This window comes from Phoenix dactylifera, chromosome 8, assembly GCF_009389715.1.
Source record: "Phoenix dactylifera cultivar Barhee BC4 chromosome 8, palm_55x_up_171113_PBpolish2nd_filt_p, whole genome shotgun sequence".
NCBI lineage: Eukaryota > Viridiplantae > Streptophyta > Magnoliopsida > Arecales > Arecaceae > Phoenix > Phoenix dactylifera.
Window position 1 is genome coordinate 2,149,620 of NC_052399.1, and position 23,549 is coordinate 2,173,168.

Genomic DNA, 23,549 nt, shown 5'->3' on the forward strand with positions numbered 1-23,549 from the left:
CCTAGACCATTGTGGCTTTTAGGTACAAGCTTGAAGGTCATGTCCTACCTCTAATATTTATCAACATTTTATCTTTGTTGATGAATCTTTTTGTTATTTTAATAAAATAACACAAAATCTTCTCATGTCCCACATCCTGTTCAAATATTTTCTTCAGCATTTATTAATTCTAAATAAAAATACTTCCATTGCAGCTCCCACACTCTAATCCTATTAATCATAACCCAAAAGAAAACATTAAAATAATCAATCTTGATAAGATCCAGATGTGCATGCTTGGAGGGGTTTACAATTACATGGAAATATGGGCATCAGCAAAACAAACGGTACGCGGAAACCCACCACCTCTTCGCTCTAAGCCAAACTCCCACTCACAAGGAATGGTCCAAGGCCTCCGTGACATTTGTGTACCTCTTTGAGTCGCACATTTACTACAACGTCAACTGCCACACTGGACAAGGAACTATAAATAATTAGGAAAGAAACATGGTACATCTAGGACAAACTATGACCGATTTTTTTTTTTTTTACTCTCAAATTTCTGCCCTAACTTGCCTAATTCATTGATCTACATGTTATAGATTTGATTATATAAGGAATCATATTCGGGTTTTTTTAAAAAGAAATTATACCCTGCACTTTGTGCATCGTGCAACGCCTTGTTTTGAATGGGTATAATTTTTCTATTTATAGGTTCCATTGCTTGCCCTCCGCATCGATTGACCGCCGCCGGCGGCCTTTCCTGAAAAACTCCCAGGACTTTTTTATAAATTTTAAGTTTCTGACTTTACTGAGACCGTTGGATGCAACAGCTGTGTGATTCATGATGCGCCAAAATGCTCGGCAAGGGCGTATACGTAAATTAGTAAGTAACTCAACCAGGAAACATCGTTGCGCAACGGGTGCACGCTAGCGCTTTAAAATTGCGCCCATCCCGGTCCTCGCTTCTCTCCTCTCCCCCCGAAAGTCGTATGAGAGGCGTGCTCCTCCCCAGACCCAGCCGCCCCGACCTCCGACCAAGAACCCCCCGTCTCTCCATCGTCTCCAGGTAAGAAAGAAACCACCCCCTTCTCCCCCTCTCGCTTCTCCAAGAGCGAGAAAGATTGCGCCTTTTTTTCGAGTCTCAGAGGAGTTCTTCTTCCTCGCTGGCAGGTCGTCGAAGCGCTCCTTCTCGAGGAGATTGGCAATGGCGCCCCCTCCGATCCTCTCCTTGGCCCTCCCATCCGAGACCGGCCGCGTCCTCAGCATCCAGTCCCACACCGTTCAGGTTTCATCGGAATTCTTGATTCTTTTCTTCCTTGATTACCTTTTCTTCCCTCTTATTTTCCTCTTCTTGGTTGTGGAATTATATACCTAATTTTATGTTGTCTTTGATCTAATCGTGTTTCTTGATATGAGTTAACGTGTAAACATTGCACCCCAACCCCTAGATTTTACCGTGGAAAATGATGGAAGTTGGGGTTAACGACGAAAAAAGTGAAGAGAGGTTTGCCTTTTTATTATTTTTCTCCTTTGTTTCTTCGTTTTCTTTGGGGAAAGATAGACGGGGTTCAAGAGAGAGGGGAAATACCTCCAGAACCAAGCTTTTGAAAGGCCAAAATGTGCCCTTTTCCGCCCACCGACCGAACTCTGCAGTGTTTAATGCTGGAAGATATGGAAAAGAAATATAACATATAACCTTGATGCACCATGAGATCGGCAACATGAATTGAGTGCAGCCTTAAATTCTCGAAAGATTCCTGAATGACTCCCTTGACTCAAAAAGAGTTTCTTTTTGAAATCACAGGAGTTTTCCAAGCAAAAGAGGATAAAAAAAAGAAAACACACGATTTCCTCCTCAAGAAATATGCGGCACATTGACTGAGATGGTTTCTTTAATTTTGTGCTCATAGAGTCAAACTCCAAAAAATATAGTCAAGAAAACCTGTTATATATGTGTGTGTGTATATATATATATAGATAGATAGATAGATAGATAGATAGATAGATAGATAGATAGAGAGAGAGAGAGAGAGAGAGAGAGAGAGAGAGAGAGAGAGAGAGAGAGAGAGATGGTGCGAGTCACTTTTTCTGGAGCGTGGGGTTTCTACCGTACCAAGTGCAATGACAAGCTCGAGGATGAGCTTTCACAATGGATACATATTTTGTAAATCAGTGGGCAAGAGGCATGAGTAGTGCAGAGTTTTTAAGTAGTTGAAGTCCATAAAGATGTAAACTCAGGGACTGATTCTGTTCAACTAAGAGTCTAAGAGGGATGGAGGAAGCCAACCCTAAAAAATGTATATTAGGAAAGGCCTTCATGTGGAAGTGGTAGGACTTGGGTCCATATTGGCATGTTGTTAGTTAGGACTATGCATTTTAGTCAAATTCAGTCAAGTGCTTTTCATTTTTAGATTGGAGGCCTTATATTGGTGTTATTTGAAAAGTTTAGTTAGATTTTTCAGCCATGGAAGGTTTACTAGTGGCTTGACATTTCTGCTGGTTATTTTAGTGGATTAGAAAATAACTTTATGAGTCTCTTTTGACCGGAAATAATGGTAGAAGGTCTTAAGTTAGTAAGGTTTGAATTAAATGAATCCTGAAGTTATTAGGATTGTTTATGCAGAGTAGGCATTTACATTGCTGTTAGTTTGCGAGGAAGTGTTAGAAGATTTACTTGTACCACATGTATAAGTATGTAGATTAATAATAAACTGTATTCTCATGTAGTTTGATCTTTAAGCAGATTTTAATTCATTACAGTTTTTCCAACACTCGCTCCTTATTCTGGATGTATATTAGACAAAGATTTACTATGGCATCAATGCAAAGTAAGCACACAAAAATGTAGTTAAGATAATTCATTATGTTGAAGCTAGGAAGCATCTCTATCTAAAGTGCATTACCTGATTTGAAATCTTGCATTGCACTTTCTCTAACTATTTGTTTGGCATGATCCATTCAGTATCTTTTGCAAAGCCATGTGTGATCGAAAACCAAACTTTGATAATATAGTTTATGGTAGTTTTTGATACACTACACTTGTTAATTTTTTTCCTACAATCTAATATGTCTTGTATTTTTCATATGAACACCTTTTATCATTATTTTATACTATTCACATAAATAGGTCTGCTGACAAGAATTGATCTTGACGGTCAGGTTCGAAAGGGTTAGAGATAATTTTGTATCAGATCTTACAAATTTGTGGATGGGAGGATTCTGATTGAGTTCTTGAAAGAACAAGCGCAAGTACATGACTCCTAATGCCAAATCTACCATATGGAAGGAACAGAAAACATAAAAAGAAAAATGTTGTTACTTTTTTCTTCAATCTCTTGGGGATGGTATTACCAAAATGACTTAAAACTTGGAAACATAGCCTGGTATTGGGCCTTTTAATTTAGTTAAACTAATCTTAACCTTTAAAGCAAGGACTAGGGAAAAGGATCTCAAGATGACACCTTCAAGCCATAAATGAGCCCTTCTGCAGCTTCTACTACTCTCAAAGGTCTGCCTTAATGAGGGTTCCTTTATCATAAATTATTAAGCTGAAATGGATGCACATGTCTTAAGCTGTGCCCACTATTTTAAAATGTGGTGTAGGCCACATATTTGGCCGCACATGCTTTTGCGGTTCCTCGATTGCACCACATACCCTATATTTGGCTGCTATGTGTGATCTAGCTGCATATGAGCTGAAAAGATGGTTTGCTTAGCACTTCATGGACTCATATCTAGTAGAATAGCATTATTCAACAGCACATGTAACCAATTTAGCATCGCTCGGCCGCATATATGGCCTCTCTTATGCAAGCCTATGTGTAATGAGGTAGGTTCAATCTAATTATTGAGTTGGATGTGGGTTTCAAGTGGCCTAGATACGTGTATAATATCAATGTTGGTATGTTAATTATGCTATAATTATTGCTTCTATGAATGAAGTACTAAGTAGTAAGCATTAATTACTAGATATCGTTGTTATTAATATTGCTATTATTTATAAAAGTGCTGCTATTATTATTTAAACATCCAAATATCAAGTGCATAAATTATATCAAAAATAGAATTTTTATTAATCTAAAGCTAAGGGTTTTTCTATCACTAGACTAGATCATTAATTGCCACTTCTTTGTCATCACTACTACGAACTTCTACTTTAGGACCCTTAATGTGTAAGAAGATTGAACCAGTCAGAATAAGGGTTTGAACTTGCAAAACTTGGAAAGATTCAATTACTAAAGAGTACAGAAATTCTGAGATAAAATAGAAGTTTTGGATAAATTCTTGACAGTCATAGTGCAAATAAAGTATTTATAAAAGTCGCCATTTATGGATTTCATGTTTTGGTTGCACTGCATTGCAAAATGCCTTTTATTTTGTTTGTGGCTTCACTTCTTGGTAGTTTTGCCATTTTTATATAATGATAATGACACCTTCTGGTAATTATTCTTAGGGATATGTTGGCAATAAATCGGCTGTCTTTCCTCTTCAACTTCTTGGCTATGATGTGGATCCAATCAACTCCGTGCAGTTCTCTAATCATACAGGCAAGCTGCTTTATATAACTTCCTTCAAACAGTCTCAGAAATCAGAAGCTCGATATATGGTGCGACTTTATCTGTTGCTGTGTACAAGTGAATGGCTGAATGATACATGGTTTGATACGTGGTGAATCATGGGCTCATTAATAAAAGATTATGCAGGATACCCGACGTTTAGAGGGCAGGTTCTCAATGGTCAACAGCTCTGGGATCTCATTGAAGGCCTAGGAGCAAACGAACTATTATACTACACTCATTTGTTAACAGGTAACTTATTCCATTTTGTGCCTTGCTGCTATAAGTTTGTTTCAATTACTGCCCTGTTTATCATTGTTGCCATGCCATTTTCCAATCGACTACCACTTGAAGGTTCTTAGAAGTATAAGATGGCATTTTATCTTAGTTAATCTTGATTTAAAATGCTCATTTTCCCTGCTCGTCATTTTAACTTCTTTTATTGCTCTTGTCAAGGATTGTCATGCACCTATATGCAGCAAATTGCCTTCAAGCAGGCAAGCCAATGTTCAGTGTAGCTGAATAGTTAAGATTTAGTATATTATATGAAGTATTGCAAACTATTGACTATGAATATAGAAACATGACTAAGGGATTTAATAGGCAAGTATCATAGCGAGAGCCTGTGTTGGTGTGTGTTTTGTCCTACATAGGTTGTGCATTGGGAAGATCTTGGGTACCAAGGAACTTAAATAACACCTTTTGACTAGCCTCTTTAGGTGAAGTCTCGGGTTGTTACAAACAATATCAGAGCGGGCTCGGCCTATAGCCCATGTAGATTAGGGAATATTGTAGCATGGGCTTTTTTGGGGTTGACCATGATCATGGTGTTTGTGATTGGATTTGGATTCTTAGCCTAGTAAGATGCCGAGGCTTAAATGAGGGTTGTATGTGAGAGGCTATGTTGGTATGTGTTTACTTTCACATCGATTATGCGTTGGGGAGGTCTTGCTTGCTTATACGTAAACCCAAATATCACCTTTCAGAAAGCCTTTTTTGGGTGAGCTCTTGGGTCGTTACAATCGCACTTGTTAATTCACTATTTGGGTTCACATGCACCAGTGCAAGAACATATTTTGGAGATATATCTTTTGAATTTATTTATTAGAGAAATTTGAGAGTGAGATTAAATTTATAGTTCAGAGTAAAAGGAATTTTATCCGGGTCAACTTTGTTATGCGTAAGATTTTTTTAAGGAATCCTAATTTAAACTGCAAATCAAGATGTTGGAGTTGACGGATTAACACTGAAGACGGAACCTTAAAGAAGTTTTCAGTGAGATAGAATGAGTAAATCAGGAATAGGCTTGAAGGGATTGAAGATTAGGGTAACAATGTTAAATTAAGAGATAAATATAGAAAAATATAAAGCCGATACAGGGATAAGGGATTTTCGACTTGCTTGACTAAGGATCAAAATAGATAGTTTAGGGAGTAAAATATGCAAAGGATAAATAGGGAAGCTGTATGTAAAGATTATGCTATTGTTAGCAAGAAAACATTTGGAAGGGATTTTTACGGCAATAACATGCACTTTCTCCTAGTGTAAAATGAAGCCAGTATGAGCAATAACATTCTCCTAGCGTCTCATCCACTTTCTGGTACTACATAGCTCAGAATTGTTTGCCATAGGCAACAATAATCATAAACATATATAAGTTTTTTTTTTCTTCTTTTTCTATATGCATTATAAACATGTGCTTGTACAACCATGCACAAATATGCTATTGATGCTTTCAGTATACAGCATTATTAATTTTCTGGTGCTTGAGCACAATTGTGACAGATAGCATGCTAGCAACGTTTAGCCTTTTTACATCTTTTTTTTTTAAAGTTTGTCATGAACTCATGATGTTTGACTGGACTTAATAGCATTCATGAACCAGATATTAGATATTATATCTTAGTATTTGCCAAGCCATGTTTGTATGTGGAAACCATGTAGTAGCTCCATGATCTTGTATCATTCTGTAGCTATCATTCTTTCTGTCTAATTGTTAAGATTTTTTTCTTCATGTGGTGTCTTTCTCTGTTTTTGGTGCATTTTTCAGGTTATATTGGTTCAGTTTCATTTTTGGATACTGTGTTACAAGTGGTAGAGCGATTACGCTCAATCAATCCTGGACTTATTTATGGTAAATCTATTTGACTGCTTACCTCTATTTCCTTTATCTGGCAACTAATATGTTTGTGCCTCATTTTCTAATTACCATTTTTTACTTCCTATTAATGTAACAAAAGACCTATGGTTAGTTATATCTTTTATAAGGTTGGTCATGTTAGGTTGATCATCAAATTCTTTTAGAAGCCTTGGCATTTCTATTTCTATGGTTCACTTTTTTTTTTTCTGGGTGTATCATAATGATGCACTTTATTTATCAAAAGTGGGATGAGTTGAGCAATAATATCCAGGGTTTTTTCTGTGTAACATTTTGATGCATTTATCTGCTAAATGTTAGAGCCGTTTTTCTATTTTATTTTACAGGTAAGAATTTTTGATTTGTGTACTCTGACTGAAGGGAATGGAAATGATTCCTGAAACTTTAGTTGGAGATGAATTAGTTGCATCAGTTAGATTGAGAGATCCTCAAAGGATAGGACATCATTCAAAGTCTCAAGTTGCAAGGCCTATAAAAGCAAACCAAGTGCTTCTTATTGATTGTGATTATCTGAACATTGGCAGATGACTTAGTAAGATTTTGTGTAGCTATCCACATTTGGCATTTTCTCTAAGGAGTTTAGTCCAGCTGCAATTGAGAGATGTCCTTTTTTTTTTAAAAGTAGATAGCAGCTACTATTTCCATAAACAGTGCATATATGTGATATCTATCCATATCTATTAAATTTTATTGAGTTCATTTCAGGTGGCCTGATATGTAAAAAATTAGATCTTTAACTATCTAAGGCCAAAAATGGTATCACAAAATCTTTTATCTGGCTGAGTTGCTGCTGTGGACATGTATCAGTATACCTGAATGGATATTGATTCTTGCTAGATTATTCTTGATTATTCTAAATAAAGAATTTAGATTTTTAAAAAACAATCTTATGATCCTACAAATTATTTCCCTAATGTTCCATAATACTCATATTTTTTGGTTATATATAACCCATCAATTACTCTAAAAAACCTAGATTAATAAACATAACTTATTTAAGAAACCCTAGGAATGTTACTATGACAAACAGAGAGCCTTAGCATAGGGTTCATGAGGATGTATTATGCCATGTTTGGATTGCATCTATGATAAATTCTTCTTTTATGGGCAAATTGTTTCATCTATTTGCATAAACAAGATAATTGTTTGATAAATGACATGAAACTTGTACATCGTCCAATAATATTAACTCAAAATGCGCACTAGCACCCATTTTGTCTAACAATTGCCTATTATTATGCTTGATATTTCATCTATCCTCGTGTATCTTCTGCAGCCTTTTAATAGCTTGCTCGAATTCAATCATTCTGATTGAATGAGACACATTTTCCCTGCCCATTCCTTCTAGATTTGTTTCTCTACATGGTCAATTAATATAGTCACTCATCTTCATTTTCCATTATTTTTCCATCTTTAGCCAAATATGTATTACCCTTATGTTAAGTGGACCTATTGGCTATTGTAATTGATATTCTGGTTTGTTCCCTTGCACTTGCTTTGTCACATTATCTGGAGCTTAATTAATGTATTTACGAATCAACATGCAAAAGTCTTTAGAATCTTGCTTTGGCCAAATTGTTCGATACTTGTTTTCAATCTTCTTTTGTTATGCACTTCACTATCATGACAGTTTGTATCAGTGCTACCTGTACATAATTCTTGTGAGAAATTCTGCATTTTCAGCCATCAGATCAAGTCTGAGACTTTTCTAGATTAAAGGACCCTTCTTTCCAGTGAAAACAACTCGCTAATCTGAGATTTTCTGTGAGAAATTTTCCTCTGGGCTCTGTTTTCCCTTTAACAGGACTGAAGAAAAATACTTTCTCTTTTAACTTGATGACTGGCTTTGGCATAAAAATTTTGGAAGTCAAAATATAATGCTCTCAGAAAATTTCTTTTGTTGGCATTAATTGAGTTTATTCTCCCTAGTCTGTGATCCAGTCATGGGAGATGAAGGAAAGCTTTATGTTCCAGAGGACCTGGTTGCTGTATATCGTGAAAAGGTGATTTATTTTTGACAGCTTGACCTATATTTAAGATATGACGATGTGTATCTCATGTTCTACTTGATACTAAGCAAAGGTTAGGTTCTGTAGTCACTTGTTCTGTTCTTGTTCTATTATTAGACACACTATGTATTGCTGATTTTTGATGAGCTTGCTGTCATACAGTAACTGAGAAATATCATAAATTCTCTTTGCTGTCAAGTTGGATGAAAATAGTTGGAACAGTTTGGTATAAAAATACTTAAATATAATGCTTAAAAATTTTCCCTGCCATATAATTTACTCTTCAGGTCAGCTCCTAACATGAGGTTGTGCTGCTTAATTTTAACAAGTTAAGCGCATGTGCTTATGCACGTGAAATACTATTACTCATGTGTTGAGAAGATTGTCTAGAAACAAATTCGAAGTAAATTTCGATATTTTTATTAGTGATTATGCTTTCACATTAATATTCAAAACATATGTTATTGATTATCCAATTTTTCATAGAAATGTGGACGATCATAGTAATTTAAAGAAGGTATGTGAGTTTCTTAACTTGATCATTATGCACAGGTTTGTCAAGAATAGAAACCTAATATTCCATGTTAATGTGGGTCAATTTTTTTATTCATGAAATCTTGAAAAGTACTACTTACATCTTATAGAGGACGTTTATAATATGTTACATGGTGCAGCTGCATGATCCCCCCTCCCCCTCTTTGTTTTGCCTTTGGAGCCTTATAAAGATTGATGATTTTTTAATTTAACAATAGGTTGAGTACCATTCAAATCAAAATATTAAGAACTACATAACATATCGTTCAAATCAAAATATTGAGAACTATATAACGAACACAAAGGCTGAAACATGAATTGAACAAATGAAAATGCTAAAAGAATTGGAGCAAAACAATCAAATTGGCATGATAACTTTTTTCCCTGTTATACTAAACGACCATCATCTAAAGGCTATGTCACTTGCTTATATCTAAGTCACTACTGTAACTTGGGCATTTTTTATCCCATGAAACCGAGACAGTCGATCGCCAATGTCTACACCAAAGTTATCTAAAAAAGGCTTCCTTTCTTTGTTTATTTGAGAAAGTGAGGGTGACACTTTAACAAGACTATGATTATTGAAACCTTGGTAAAACGATCAATTCATTGAGAGGATTTGTGAATTTTGCAAGAAAAGTTCGGATTTATATATTTTTTTTGCATAATAGTACATATTTAGAGACTTTTGGATGATTTTTCCCTGGATCTATATATAATACAAATGATTCAGATTCACTAAATGCCCGATACTTATAGTTTGAATATCTCAGATACACTTGTTTAAATTGCTGCCTATCTTGTACTAAGATCCAGGGGCAAAATAATTAGGGGATCCTAATTGTGCATCATTCTGGAAAAAAAGGTCAATATGACCAATTATTGCAAAATCAGTAATCAATTGGGTTTTTTGTGCAAAATTCACATAGGATTTGGATTGTGCTTTGAGAAATTTGGTTGTGAGAGAGTATGATGGAATAGTGAGGACCTGAGTTGTGATGGTAAGCATCATAAATAAGTACTCGAGAGTTATTTTAAGCACTGCTAGAATCACTCTGATTCCATGATGTCTACCTTAAAATCTTGTTTCCAATCAGGATCAAGATAATGGGAAAAAGGATGGAGCCTATAAGGTTCTGTTCTTTTTTTTATGGTGATTAACTTAAAGACAGTGAGAGGGATGGTCTTTTGCATGAAAGACCTAACCTGGATGCCCATTCATTTAATATCTATATTAATGATTTTTCTTCAAACATAAAACACTCATTTTCTTTGAAGAAAAAAAAATAGGCACTCATTAAGATCTGCCCTTTCCAATTACCTGAAGTTGCAAGATTATACAGTTGGCTAGTGAACCGGACCTCTTCAGTTCAACCGTGGATTGGAGAGGTTTCCAACTCTTCCTTTTCTAGTTTCACAGTCAACAAAAACTACTATACCTCGGGACATCAGTTTATACACTATTCACGTTTTAGCTAAAATGTTCAAAACTTCCTTTGACTACTATACATTGGATTTTCTTTTAGCAACATAATAATTGATTCGTTAGTTACTAAATACTACACCTTGGCCCAAAAATCGAGATGGCTATGTCATGCAAGACCACGATAATAATGATGTTAATTGAATGCCAGTGGGGAGTGGAGTAGGCAATACCAAAGGCAAATGAGATTTTGGTGGAGTAAGCATGGATCTTGTTGTGGATATGTCCAAAATACAATGCATATGGCCTGAATTATCCTGTTAAAAGACTGACCTCAGTCTCAGTTAGAGGGTCATCCAATTAAGATGTGTGTTCAACCCAATTTAGTCAAACAGTTTTTAGGACAGACCTGGCTGTGACCCTTTACATATACTGATTTAGACTTTGGACAAACTTATCCATAGGCCCTAGATCTTGCATGGTTCCCAATTGAGATCCCAACTCCTTGTATGTAGGGTTTGAATACGGTGAAATCAATTGTGAAACAACTTAAAAAGGACTCTTGGAAAAACATAATTCGTGTGTCGGTCAACACGATGGGAGACCGAGTATAGCCATTCTAGTTTACCAAGCCTATAGGCTTGCAAGGTAGATCCACCTCAATCCAAGGATGATAGGGAGAAAGGGGCAAAAGATATTTAGAGTATTTGAAGACTTTGGTATGGACTTGAGAATCTATTAAGCTATGGTGGAGGTATGGTGTGGAAGGACCTTTGCCTTGTCCAAAGGCTCAAGGTGTGGTGCTTGGAGAACATCTTGAAGGAATAGACTGGTGCCCGATCCAGAATATTTCAGTATTTGATGTATAAATTATTTTACTACTAAGCGATAGTTCGGATGAAGTATCTTTAGAAAATTTAAAATATTTAAAACATCAATAGGAACATTATAGGATAGGAGTAGTTTCAGAATATGAAAGTATGGGTATCATAAGAATAGTTAAAAAAATTTTTAATAGTTAAAAATTTCGCAGATCATCAGTATTATGAGATAGGGGCATTCTAAGAACAATAAAAGTTTTTACATGGTTATTCCCACACTTATATAGTTATTCAGATTATCATCTCCTAAACATAAAATGTGTTGGTTTAGCCTATGGCTCGTTTTTTAGTGAACTTTCATTCTAATTTGTGGATAATTTTTACCCTCTTCCCAATTTCTAAGAAGTTTCAATTTTTTTTTAAAAGATTATTTTGTTTATTGACATGATTATATGAGGTGTCCTAGGTTGGGTGAAAGCTTTGTCCATCGGCTCTGAGATTGTTTATATAATTACTAGACATCTTGACAAGTAAGTTTGTAGATTGAAGGTTGCTCTCTACAGTTGGTAGAATTTACTTTTCTCCATCCTACCGAGGTCCAATTAGGATAATCATGGCACCTTATGCTGACTATGGACCTACTAATGTTGTATTAAGCCTAACCCCAGCTTGTTCATTGATCAGTCACATGCCTGTAGCCTGAAATTGGCTTATAGTGCCTCAAAGATCCGTGAAGATAGCTTAAGCCTGTGTGGCCTTCTGGCCTTAGTTGAGCATGTTCAAAATTTCATGTTTCATTAAAGAATTCAGATAACAATACATTAGACTCACATTAGTTGTTTTTATATTTTTATTCCCTGTTTGTTACTACAGATTTCAAATAATTATCTCGTTAAGCTACTTTATGACGATTTACCTGAATGTTAATAATTGTTTCACTGTCAGGTTGTTCCAGTTGCTTCAATGCTTACCCCTAATCAGTTTGAAGTCGAACTATTGACAGGTTTGAGGTACTTGTGCATCCTATTTTTTGTGTGAAAGATAAAAATTTATTTCCCTCCTATAAGTCTTTTAAATCATCAAACATAAACTTATGTTAGGACTGGTAAATTTTCCTCCTATATCTTTCTTAAATCATCAGATAAAAGATTACGATACGAAGACTGTTGGAATTTCTCAAGCTTGGGTCTAAGTGTTACAGAGAAGTAATGTTGGGAAGGCCTCGGGCTTTCCCAACTACTTTTTTTAACAAAAGAAGGAAAGGGGGAGGGGCCTCGGTTCCGAACCGGACCGACTTAGTGCGAACTGGACGCTTCGCATTGAGTTTGAACGGAATCGGCTGGTTTCAAACGGTTTCAGCCGGCTCGTGACCGGTCTTGACCAGTTCGGTCCGGTTAAGGCCAGTTTAGGGCCAAACCCGATTTTATTAGGCGAACCAACTCGGTCCCTGACGGGGTTGGCTCGGTACAGACTGAACCGGGGAGTTCAGCCCGGATTGGCCCAGTTCGGCCGACCTTGATTTTCACTATTTGTTTGATCCTATACCCCATAAATTGGCTTACCGGGCCTCTGACATGATTGATTGTGATCTATACCAAATAATCTGGGCATAATCAAATTCTAATTCCAACTTAAAGGAGCTTCGGTATGTTTATGAGTTGATGGTTCAGATTTTGTATCAGAGCAGACCCTTCATATGGTTGATAATGCCCCTGGTCTCATGTTGTAAATTGTTTTTTGAGTGTGGGGTATTTTGCACTATCTTCTTCTGCTTTTTTTGTTCTTATCATCATGACTAAGCTAGTGTGCCTTTTCATTGACACATTTATTGATCTCAGCAGTGCTCATTGCACTGTATGATTATCCAAAGGTTGTAAAAAGAAAGAGAGATTTATGGAAACCCTTTTCCAGACTTCTATTTAAGCTGAAGGGTGGTTGGAAATACTCATCGTAAATCTGGTGACTCCATGTTGTTGTCTTCTGTCCTGTGATTTCATGCTTTCATTGAGCATCTTGTAATTTTTTTCCTTTTCCATCTTCCACAACACTCCAGTCATCATTTAGAAGAATTAGATGCATGACTTGGACAATATGTTTTAAGAATGGAGAGAGGAACAAGGCAGCCACATCATTCAACTGCTTTGTGAAGCTTCCTAGGTAATGATCTTATGGGCTTACCAATACCATTATAACTATGCATTTCAATTGAAACCAGAGTCCTATGTCATTAGAAGTTATGATATTGGAAAATAGTAATTTGATCCTTCTTTTTACTTTAACTGAGCCAAACAGTTAACTATGGTGGGCTAGATTTTGATTGCTATGATTTAAATCAATCTCAAAACAATTAATAGGAGCAACCTTAATGTTAAATAGTTATTAACCAAGGTAACAGAATATGAATAAACAATAAAAAAATCTAGAATATTCTTTTTGTGTTGCAAGCATATGTTCAAGTCTCACTGTCATCTGGTGATCACACTACAAATTTCTGCTTTCTGCATTTCATAAGAATATATTATTTCATTATGTATATATTATTTGAACTAGTATTACATATGTGATGGATTTAGTAAATAATTATGTAAACTTTTGGATCTGGATATAACTTTATGCCATGGTACTCCCTTTTCATTGATTTTCAGGAGTTTTGCTTCACATATCATAATCTGTTTTCCATACAATCATATTTTCTATGAATAAAATTTTCGTCTATAGAAAGATTTTATTTTCCATTTTGGTCATCTAATTGATGGTTAATTGCAGGGTTACTTGCGAAAGAGATGGACTGGAAGCTTGCAATATCCTTCATGCTGCTGGACCTACAAAGGTTTGTTATGTTCATATACAGCTTTATAATAAAAGCTGCCTATGAATTGCCTTTTAAGCGCGAAGTGCATGATTGATTTATCTAGGACTAAGTAAAGGATTATTTTGGTGTCGCATGCTATAAGCTTACCTTCCTGATTAACATACATAGATTCTTGATTTGCAACGTAGAATTCATTTTTATTTAGTAAAGATATTACTATGATTATCAGAATTACAAAATGTGTTCTTTTGGGCCATTTTGCAATGTATTTGTACACAGTTAAAGATATCTTCACTGAACATGGAGTTTAGAGAAGCAAAAATATTTTAAAAACTGGTAATTATTTATGTTTTCTTTTTTATTCATCTGCTATATCTTCAGAATAATGTTTATATTCATCAAAATTTGATTATGCAATTAGGAATAAAATAAGCAGTATAAAGTTTGTTTTGTTTTCATACTGCAGGTTGTGATAACTAGCTTGCGCATAGAAGACAATCTTCTTCTTATTGGTAGTCATCAGAAAGTAAAGGTACCACAAATCTTATTGCTATGCATGCTATCGAAAGATTGATAAAAAATATGTTGCAGAAGTGGACTCAAATATGTGAGATATGGGTTGTTTTATATGTTGTTTATTTTATGCTTGAAATTATGCAGCTAAAATACTTTCCTGTTGAAGTTTGCATTGACTGGTTCCGCTTTGTTAGCAAACTAGAAAAACCAGGCTTGATGAGATATCTCACTAAGTCATTACTAATCATTATAGCAGGTCCTTATATCAGATGTTGCCCTTGGTTTTGCTGAATGAACTCTTGCTACTTGTTTAAATTTGGATCCTTTTGATATGATAATTTGGGTGTCGTTAGGTCTGGAAGTGGGTCTGGGCCAGCTTGAAGCCTGTTGGGCCAGGCCGACTTCGTGTTGGGCTATGGGCTTCGGATCGGGTTTGGGTTTAAATTGAGAGCCCGTAGATATTTCGGGTTGGGCTCGAGTATATATTCATCCTAGCCTAAGCTTGGCTTGAGCTTGAGCCTAAACCAAGCCCGAGTTTGAACTGAGCTCGAGATCAAGTTTGGAGCCAGCTTGGTATCTGGCTTGGTGAACTTTGAGAAGTGGTCGGATTTTGGCCATTGAGTTGAGGGAGAGAGAAGGGGATGCCTAACGGTGCCGACCGTCGGATCAACATCAGGCGTCGACCGTAGGGCCAACAGAGGTAGCAGCTCCACCAAGGAAAGGAACCTGGAAGCGGTGGTGCCAGTGTCTTGGTTGTCGAGGGAGAAGTCCTTGGGCATGCGAAGAGCCCGTGGATGGCAACGATGGCGGCGTTGACCATGAGAGCGGAGATGAGGAGGGATCTAACGAACATGAGGAAGATGACGAGGATGGTGAGGAGGATGTGGGAGCTGAGGGTCTCAAGGTTGCCTTCGGGGCCGATAGAGGCACTAGCTTCGCCGGAGAAGGAAAGGAACTCGAAGGCGGTACCATCGGTGTCCTAGTTGTCGAGGAAGAGATAATAGAGGTGCGACATCGATGAGAAGTCGGACAAGAGAAGGCGGAGTAGTCGATGAGCTCTGACCAGGGGTGGTGGTTGGTGAGGGAGTGATGGATGGTGTTGGAGAGATGAGAGAGAGGAAGCAATTGAAGGTTGGGTTGGCCTGGTTGGGCTTTGGTTTGGGCTTGGGCCTAGGCCTGGGCATGGGTATGGGTTAGGCTTAGGCCTAGATTTTCTAAAAGTTTTCAAGTCTAAGCTCGGCCTGAAGCCCAAGTAAAAAATTCAGGTGGGCCTGGTTTGGTGCATGGCCTGGCCCATTTCCAGCCTTAGGTGTAGTAAATACATACACATACATGATAGAGATAGACTTGACTTTTCTCAAGCTGATCTATACTTAGATCTAGTTAGGTCTAAATCAGACGATTGCCTCTTGGAAGTCATGGATGCACTTTTTTTTGAGTTCATTTTATATCCTATCTGATTTCCAAAATTGATATTTATTTAGTCATCAATGGTTTTAATAGTAGACTTAGCTAAACGCAAATGGATCTTCACTCAAATCCAGTCATGTCTAGATTGGTTGATTGCCTCTTGAAAGTCACAAATGCATATTTATCGAGGTCATTTTGTATCCTAACCGATTGCTACAATTAAATTTATTTACTCGTCGATGATTTTCAATTTATAAGTGGAAATTTGCTTGCATATGTTGTTTTTTTATGTTTTTGATATTGCGCTATTTTTACAGAATATTATATCAATAATTTGCTTCTTTTGCTTTTTATTGAATTTGGAGTGCTTTGTAACAAAGTTTTGTCAATTCTTATTCTAGGTTTTTGTTCTACTACTTGTGATTAGGGGTACAAATGAGCCGAGCAGCTCGCGAATTGCTCAAGCTCGACTCAGGTCAAAGCTCGACTTGACTTGACTGTTATCGAGCTCGAGTAGCTCGAATAGTTTTTCAAGTTGAGCTTGAGTAGCAAAATACTTGGCTTGAAGGCTTTCGAGCCTAGTCAAGTATATATTTTTAATAATATTATATTTTATTTATAGTATATATTATTAATTTCATATTTAAAAATATAATATTATGCTATACTTTGTTTTTACCATATTTTTTAATTATAACCGAGGCTTGAATTCGAGCTTGAACTCGAACTCGAGTATGGCTCGGTTGATATTCGAGTCGAGTCGATCTCGAGTATTGCTTTTTTTGATCAAGTTGAGCTCGAGCTTGGATATTAAGGCTTGATCGATCTAGAGTCAAGTTTTGAGCTTGAGTATTTTGAATGGAGTCGAGCTTGAGCCTCTGGCTACTCGACTCGGCTCAATTGCACCCCTATAGGTGGTGATCCTCCTGCAAATTATGCTCTCATAATTCTCTTCTTTCATCACCTATTTAAAGATATTATTTTGCAGACCACTATAGGATGAAATGCTAAGAAATATATTTGCTTAGTGAAAAGAGGGAAGCTTAATGGGCTTTACATGCTGTGTGGTTACACACAGAAGAATTAGAAGATAATCTTTGGTATATGGCTTCGAGCATAAAAGCTAAAAGTTCAGAATTCTGAAGGTGAAGGTTATTGACTAAGGTCATAGGACTTTGAGATAGACATTAAACATCTGACCTGATACTACAGAATCATTTTTAGGAGTGAACTTGGGAAGGAGAAATTAGAAAGCTAGAAGAAAGTTATTCTAAATTTATAGAAAAACCTACACTATGTCTTTTCTCGTTTTTCTTTTCCTTGGTGGGAGGTTTCATATATTGATATTTATGTCCTGGAATTGGTAAGTGATGATCATAAGAATCTTGGAAGTAGGATCACTTAGGAAACACAATGTACACTATAAAATGTTGCATAACTATAAATATCTCAAATGGTAGTTGTTTTTTCTTTTTTAACTAGTCATTTGGTCCATCATATTTTGATTGGCTCGATGAAGTCCATTCCTTTCAGTGATATAACTTGGATGTTTAAAGAAGTATATTGCAGGAAAGAACTTTTGTAGGCATTTCAGTATAACCTCATGCATCTTTTTCTCGGGAAAGTTGCACCCAGTGGTAAACCTTTTATTTGACAAAACTTCTGTTCTTTGAGATAATAAAGACACAACCTGTTCGCTCTGCCATCCATGTGTATTGTGCAAACTTCTGACAGAAATTAGATATAGTGTCAGTAGGGTTTAATAGTTGGTTAATGAGAACAAAAGGCATAGTGAAATGGTGCATTGACAATGTGGATTCATGTCCAATGCCAAACTAATGAAATGAGTCTTTCTATGTCTGTTTACTTATATCTTGATTACAGAGTGATTTCAAATTAGTTGAGCGGGGTATGGTACATTAACAGGTTGTATTTTGTTTGTTCTAGTCAACAATCATCACTTAATTGGAACATGTGCCAACATTTTTCTGCTGTTATAATTAATATCTGATCCAATGTTTAATTGTAGATCTCCCTTTAAAGCCATTTTAGAATAGTATAATGCTTTTTACGTGCTTGATTTGCAGGGTCAGCCTCCTGAACAATTTAAGATAGTGATACCCAATATTCCTGCATATTTTACGGTACGTATCATCTAAGTGACACATTGTTGTTTATTGATGTACTTACAAATATATGTGGTTCTCTAGATTATATTATTCTATATATTTTTGCTTTATTTGTCTAGGGATACAAAGTTGAATTCCTCAATAAGCTTTTTGGTGCAATATTTTGCCAATTTTTAATTTGCGATCCTTTTCAAACCATAAATGTGCATTTTTTTCAAATTTAGTTAAATGAATCTCTTCTGATCTGGGTTTTTATATGGTAGATTTGCAAAGCTTTTGTTCTCGTTATCCTTCAAGTATGAGTGTAATTTCATGATCTAGGTTTCATATATTAGATTCATAAATATTTTATTATCCTTTCCCGAGTATCTTGAGTGTAATGTCACGATGATGGTCATATCCTTTATCTTACTGCTTTTTTGTGGGCTATACAGAATTCCACTTGGGATGTTTTTATTATTAATAGTTCCATCTGGTTCTTTTGGTCAAGGTATTTTTCTGTAAGTGGGTCATATCCTATATTCTTCTAGGTAGAAGGTTGACCAGTTAGATATAAGCTTTTTTAAGAAATTGCTTGTATAGCCAAGGTATGAAAATTGGTACTGAGAACAGTACTGGTATATTACCGGTTCGGTACGGTACGGTTGGTATGGTACGGTATGCATCTCATATTGAGATAGGCATCCAACACTTTCTCACTTTCAGCCAAGTACCGTTGGAAACCAGATACTAATAAGTTTGGCTCATATACTAAATTAAACCTTGGTACCATATAGGTATCTTACCGGCATGGTACGGTCAGTATGGGGTGGTACAAATCAGTATGACAGACCTTATGTATAACAATGGCCAGAGTAAAATTCTCGAGTTTCTTCAACCATGGTAGCTGGAAAGTTTCTATTGAGGGTGCTTCGCACAAGTAATCATCCTCAATTTTTATAACCCCTATCACTTTAGTGTGAACTTAGTGTCCATTCAACACATGCTTTCTGAATGATTGGATGCCCATGACTTTTATTTATGGTTCCATCTAGGATGCTGTTTGTTCTGTCACTCCACATCTTTGTTTACTGCACTGAATCATTGTTCCAAGTAACCACATTTCTTGCAATATTTTTGTGTTGCATGCACTTCAGCTGGCAGAAATAGTTATTGTGTCCTGGTTTTTGCTAGTGGTTTCTCCTGTTGTTATTGTTTGCTTATCAATCATGCTATTTAATCTGGCTTCTATTAAATTTACTGGTATATAACTTGCAGGGCACTGGGGATTTGATGACTGCACTTTTGCTGGGATGGAGCAATGTAAGGGTTTTACTTACCATTTTCAGCTCAATAGCGCCATATTGTGACATCTATTCATATTTTAGAAAGTAGCAGGGATTTATTTTGCATTATGCTGTTCAGAAATATCCAGACAATCTGGACAAAGCCTCAGAGCTTGCAGTATCAAGTTTGCAGGTAATTATTTTTTTTTGCCTCCTAGCATTTTTCCTATGATTCACCTTATAAGCTTCTTATGACCAATCCTGTCGGATGAATTTTTTGCTCTTGTGGAACTGGTTGATTGTTATCTACTTATATGCTATGCTTAATATTTAATTAATATTTTCCCTTTCATCTTATGCTATAAAAACTAAAGGAAGAGCATTAACCAATACAAATACACTATAATCAATGATTCATGAATGATTGGTTAATTATAAGGTTATTATAATTAGTTTTGAACTAGGTGGTCAAACTGAATTTTCCTAGAAATATACATCACTATAATAACCTTATAGGTTATTATGATACTTTATGGTCAATATGATATGTTTGAATTTTGGTATATAAAGCTTACATGAGAGTTTAAGCCTCAAGTGCCAGAATCATAGCTGCTGCTTAAAACTCTTCTTCCGCTCCTGTTCCTGCTCCCTAGTATTTCCACCTCCTGCTTATAGTAAACTTGTTCTAGTGCTGTCATCTTTAATGCATTCTAAACCTGTTTTTGTATTAAATTGTAACTGGAAGAGCTATTACTTCTTATAATCTATTAGTTATTGGTTCAATTACAGCAACAAAAAATAGGTTTAGTTTTATTATTTATACAGCTACTATCATATTTGAATGTCTTGTTAATAGATGCTTCCACATCCGTAAATTATTGAGTGTTTCACTTCCCTACTCCAAGATTTGCATCTGATTCAAGCAACAACATTAAGAAAAATAGAGAAAATGTGTTTAACCCTTGCTGATGAATTATTTGTTTAACAGCAGTTTGGATAAGAGTTACCTAAACAAGAATTTAATGGCAGAAGTTGAAATTTGATTGTATTACAAGTTTAGTGGAAATTGTAAGTATGTTTCTTTTTTTTTTTCAAAATGCATTAAAAATTTGATCATAAATTCGTTCTCACAAAAAAAAAGAACATAAATTATTGTGTCATCTCTTTCAAAGAATGGGAAACTAAATGAATGAATTGTAAATTTCCAGAATCTTAGATAATTCACTTTGTAAAAGAGACAATGCTTTATTCAAATAAAAATATTCTGAACTAGTAGTTTCTTGGAGAGTGGATTTGAGTGTGAATTTGGAAGTGGTGCTTTCAAAGGGTTATCACTCTCATCAAGGATGGGATAGTATAAGAAATAAAAAAGAAAAGGAAGTTATTTAACTATTATATTGTTGATGATGCCATAGTATGGTTTATATTGGATAACAATGTAGCACGGGCAATACTTGCAACCATGTCCCTTGTCAAGCAATTATGCCCTTGGCTATATTAGTATGGCTACTATTTCCTCATTAGCATTCTATCTATTTACTAATGTAGAGCAACTTGAATTTTAGCTGACTTGTAGTAAACTGGGAGCACATAATTTTATACTGTATATGCATGTTGAGACTTTAAAGGGTGAGACTTGGTGTAATGGTAAGGTTTCTCCATTGTGACATGGAGGTCACGTATTCGAAACATGGAAACAACTTTTTCAGTCACGGAGGTAAGGCTGTGTACATCTGACCCGCTTTAGATGCTTGAATGGCAGTAGCCTGGTGCATTGTGTTTCCCTATATGCATATTGAGTCTTTGATTTTTTTTGGTCTTTGACTACTATACGTTGACTACAGACTTAATAGGCTATCTAACTCCAAGGGTATACATTATCCTTTATTTTTCTTGGATAACACATTGTAGTAAATGATTTTAGTGATATGCTGTAGCAAAATTCATGGGATGGGTGAACATGCTATAGCAACATTTGTGATCTTCTGGCCTTGACGATATAAAAGGTTTCAGATTTAGTTTTGGTACAAACTTTATCCGTATTCAGTCTGTAGAAGCTGTTTCAACAGTTTTAACTCCACTTTAATGGAAGTTATCCCAAAGCTAATAAATGGATATTAAAAATTTATCTGACAATGCAAAAAAGATAAAAAAGAAATGTAAAAACACATTAGATATCATTCTACATCATAATATATTGCTCGTCTATAAGATCAGTAGTTGAATCCAGAATGATTAAAATATATGTCAAATTTAATTTGTTTCCGTAAAGTGGCATGCAGGTACCAGTTCTGTTGCATATTGAACAGATGAAACCCAAAACCAGGATATATATATATATATGGATACGGGCTGATTCTAGCAAATCTTTCCCCCAACTAATGATCATATATGTCCTAGAATGTTGTCCATTGCAAGACTTCTCTGGATATATGCTTGGCGGCTATATAAGAGGTCTCTTTCAATTTGTGCAGGCTGTGCTACAAAGAACAGTGGCTGACTATGAAAAAGCAGGTTTTGATCCACAGTCAAGCAGTTTAGAGATCCGATTAATTCAGAGCCAAGATGACATCCGAAGCCCACAGATTAAATATAAGGCTCTAAAATATACCTGAAGATAAAATGATCATGGCAAGATGCTTCTCTTGCCTGAGGGATAGAGAATAGAGCTGCTACATTTGCATAGGTATATTGGTGCCATTTTGTACGTCATTTGCCTATCGAGGATTTTTAACCATATGGGTTGAAGATTTTAAAATCAAAGGGCCATCTTTCATTGATATTGTAAAGATATTATAGAACTATATTGCTCTAATTACAGAGGTACTGATTATTGACTATAAAATAAAATGGGAATTTCTATGATGCCTCATTATATTTTTTTATTGAAAAGTGGAGATTAATTCTGACTATTGATCATTAGTGGGTATCCGGGGAAATTTACGTCACCTGGAAATCTGGATTGGTCGCTTCTCAACTACTAGTATATTTGTCTCTAAAATCAACACAAGGGTATTTGCATTTTGTCTGCATCAGGATTCAGGATTAAATGATCTTATCAGTTGAATTATGGAGAATTATGAATCTTCAGCTAAGTTTAATGTGTTTTGACATCCAATATAAAGTTTGCTTCCGTGAGTACCACAATCTGCAATTGCCGAGGGGTTGCCACCGCTGAGGGGATGATGGGATGGGTTTGATGAGAAGTGGCCGGGGAAACGGCAAGTATGGTGGCCCTAAAGTGAATGCAAGGAAATCGAATGGAACCTTGAATCTGAGCAGTCTGGGGGGCCTCTAGGCATGATTTTTTAACAACTTAAACATGGCGAAGGCGAACTTTTTCGTGTTCTTCCAGGACCTCTCATATGATACACCCCGCATTATTGGGGAATATAAGTAGGAGATTTTGATTCATGGCAGTTTAGACAATTACTTGTCAATCTTGTTATGATCGATCAGAATTTCCTCATTTTCCATTGCTTTCCCGGTATCCTTGTGCATACGACATCATGTACGCCGTTGGGAAATACTAGAGAATTCGATTCAGCAGAGACAGATAATTGCAGGGGCTTCAATAAACTACAGAAGCATGGAGGCCATCCAATTCCAAATCCTTATAAATCTACAAATTTTTGGCGTGCTCTAACATCCTGAATTAGGGTACCATATCAAAGCATCTACTCTGTAAAGAGAGGAACATGGGAAATGGCTTATCAAGAAAAACAAGTAGCTGGATGACATGCCCAGGGGTCACTTTTTTTTTTTTTCTTGGGTGATATTTCATGTTGACCATATATTGTTTCAAGCAAAATGCTTCGACGTGCCTCCCGCACACGTCAAAAATTCATAAATACTGGTGTGGCAAAACAATAGTTAGCCAACCTCATGTGCAATAATAAGTGGACGACTCGCACCGACTTCCTCATGTTATATG

General features: G+C 36.0%; 1 protein-coding gene across 2 annotated transcripts; it reads left to right on the forward strand.

Annotated features, from left to right (window-relative positions):
* The first annotated feature begins 920 nt into the window (after window positions 1-920).
* On the forward strand, window positions 921-22,498 carry LOC103712918 (pyridoxal kinase). Of its 2 annotated transcripts, none has more exons than XM_039128622.1 (13): window positions 921-1,048; window positions 1,153-1,267; window positions 4,436-4,529; window positions 4,686-4,790; window positions 6,589-6,672; window positions 8,626-8,699; window positions 12,429-12,493; window positions 14,250-14,313; window positions 14,762-14,827; window positions 18,309-18,365; window positions 19,608-19,652; window positions 19,728-19,808; window positions 22,090-22,498. In XM_039128622.1, the coding sequence occupies exons 1-13, from the start codon at window positions 972-974 to the stop codon at window positions 22,228-22,230; spliced, it is 1,068 nt and encodes a 355-aa protein (XP_038984550.1). In that variant the 5' UTR covers window positions 921-971; the 3' UTR covers window positions 22,231-22,498. The 2 variants fall into 2 exon arrangements, with proteins under 2 accessions (XP_038984550.1, XP_008797851.2); XM_008799629.4 differs by having other exon boundaries at window positions 926-1,048; window positions 19,755-19,808.
* Window positions 22,499-23,549: the final 1,051 nt, after the last annotated feature.

Excerpts from the sequence above, each read along its gene's own strand:
- LOC103712918 (XM_039128622.1), top strand. The coding sequence starts at position 972 with ATGAGAGGCGTGCTCCTCCCCAGACCCAGCCGCCCCGACCTCCGACCA. Across the intron at positions 14,314-14,761 it reads ATGCTGCTGGACCTACAAAG|GTTGTGATAACTAGCTTGCG; the intron begins GTTTGTTATGTT and ends TTCATACTGCAG. Across the intron at positions 19,653-19,727 it reads TTTTGCTGGGATGGAGCAAT|GGATTTATTTTGCATTATGC; the intron begins GTAAGGGTTTTA and ends AGAAAGTAGCAG.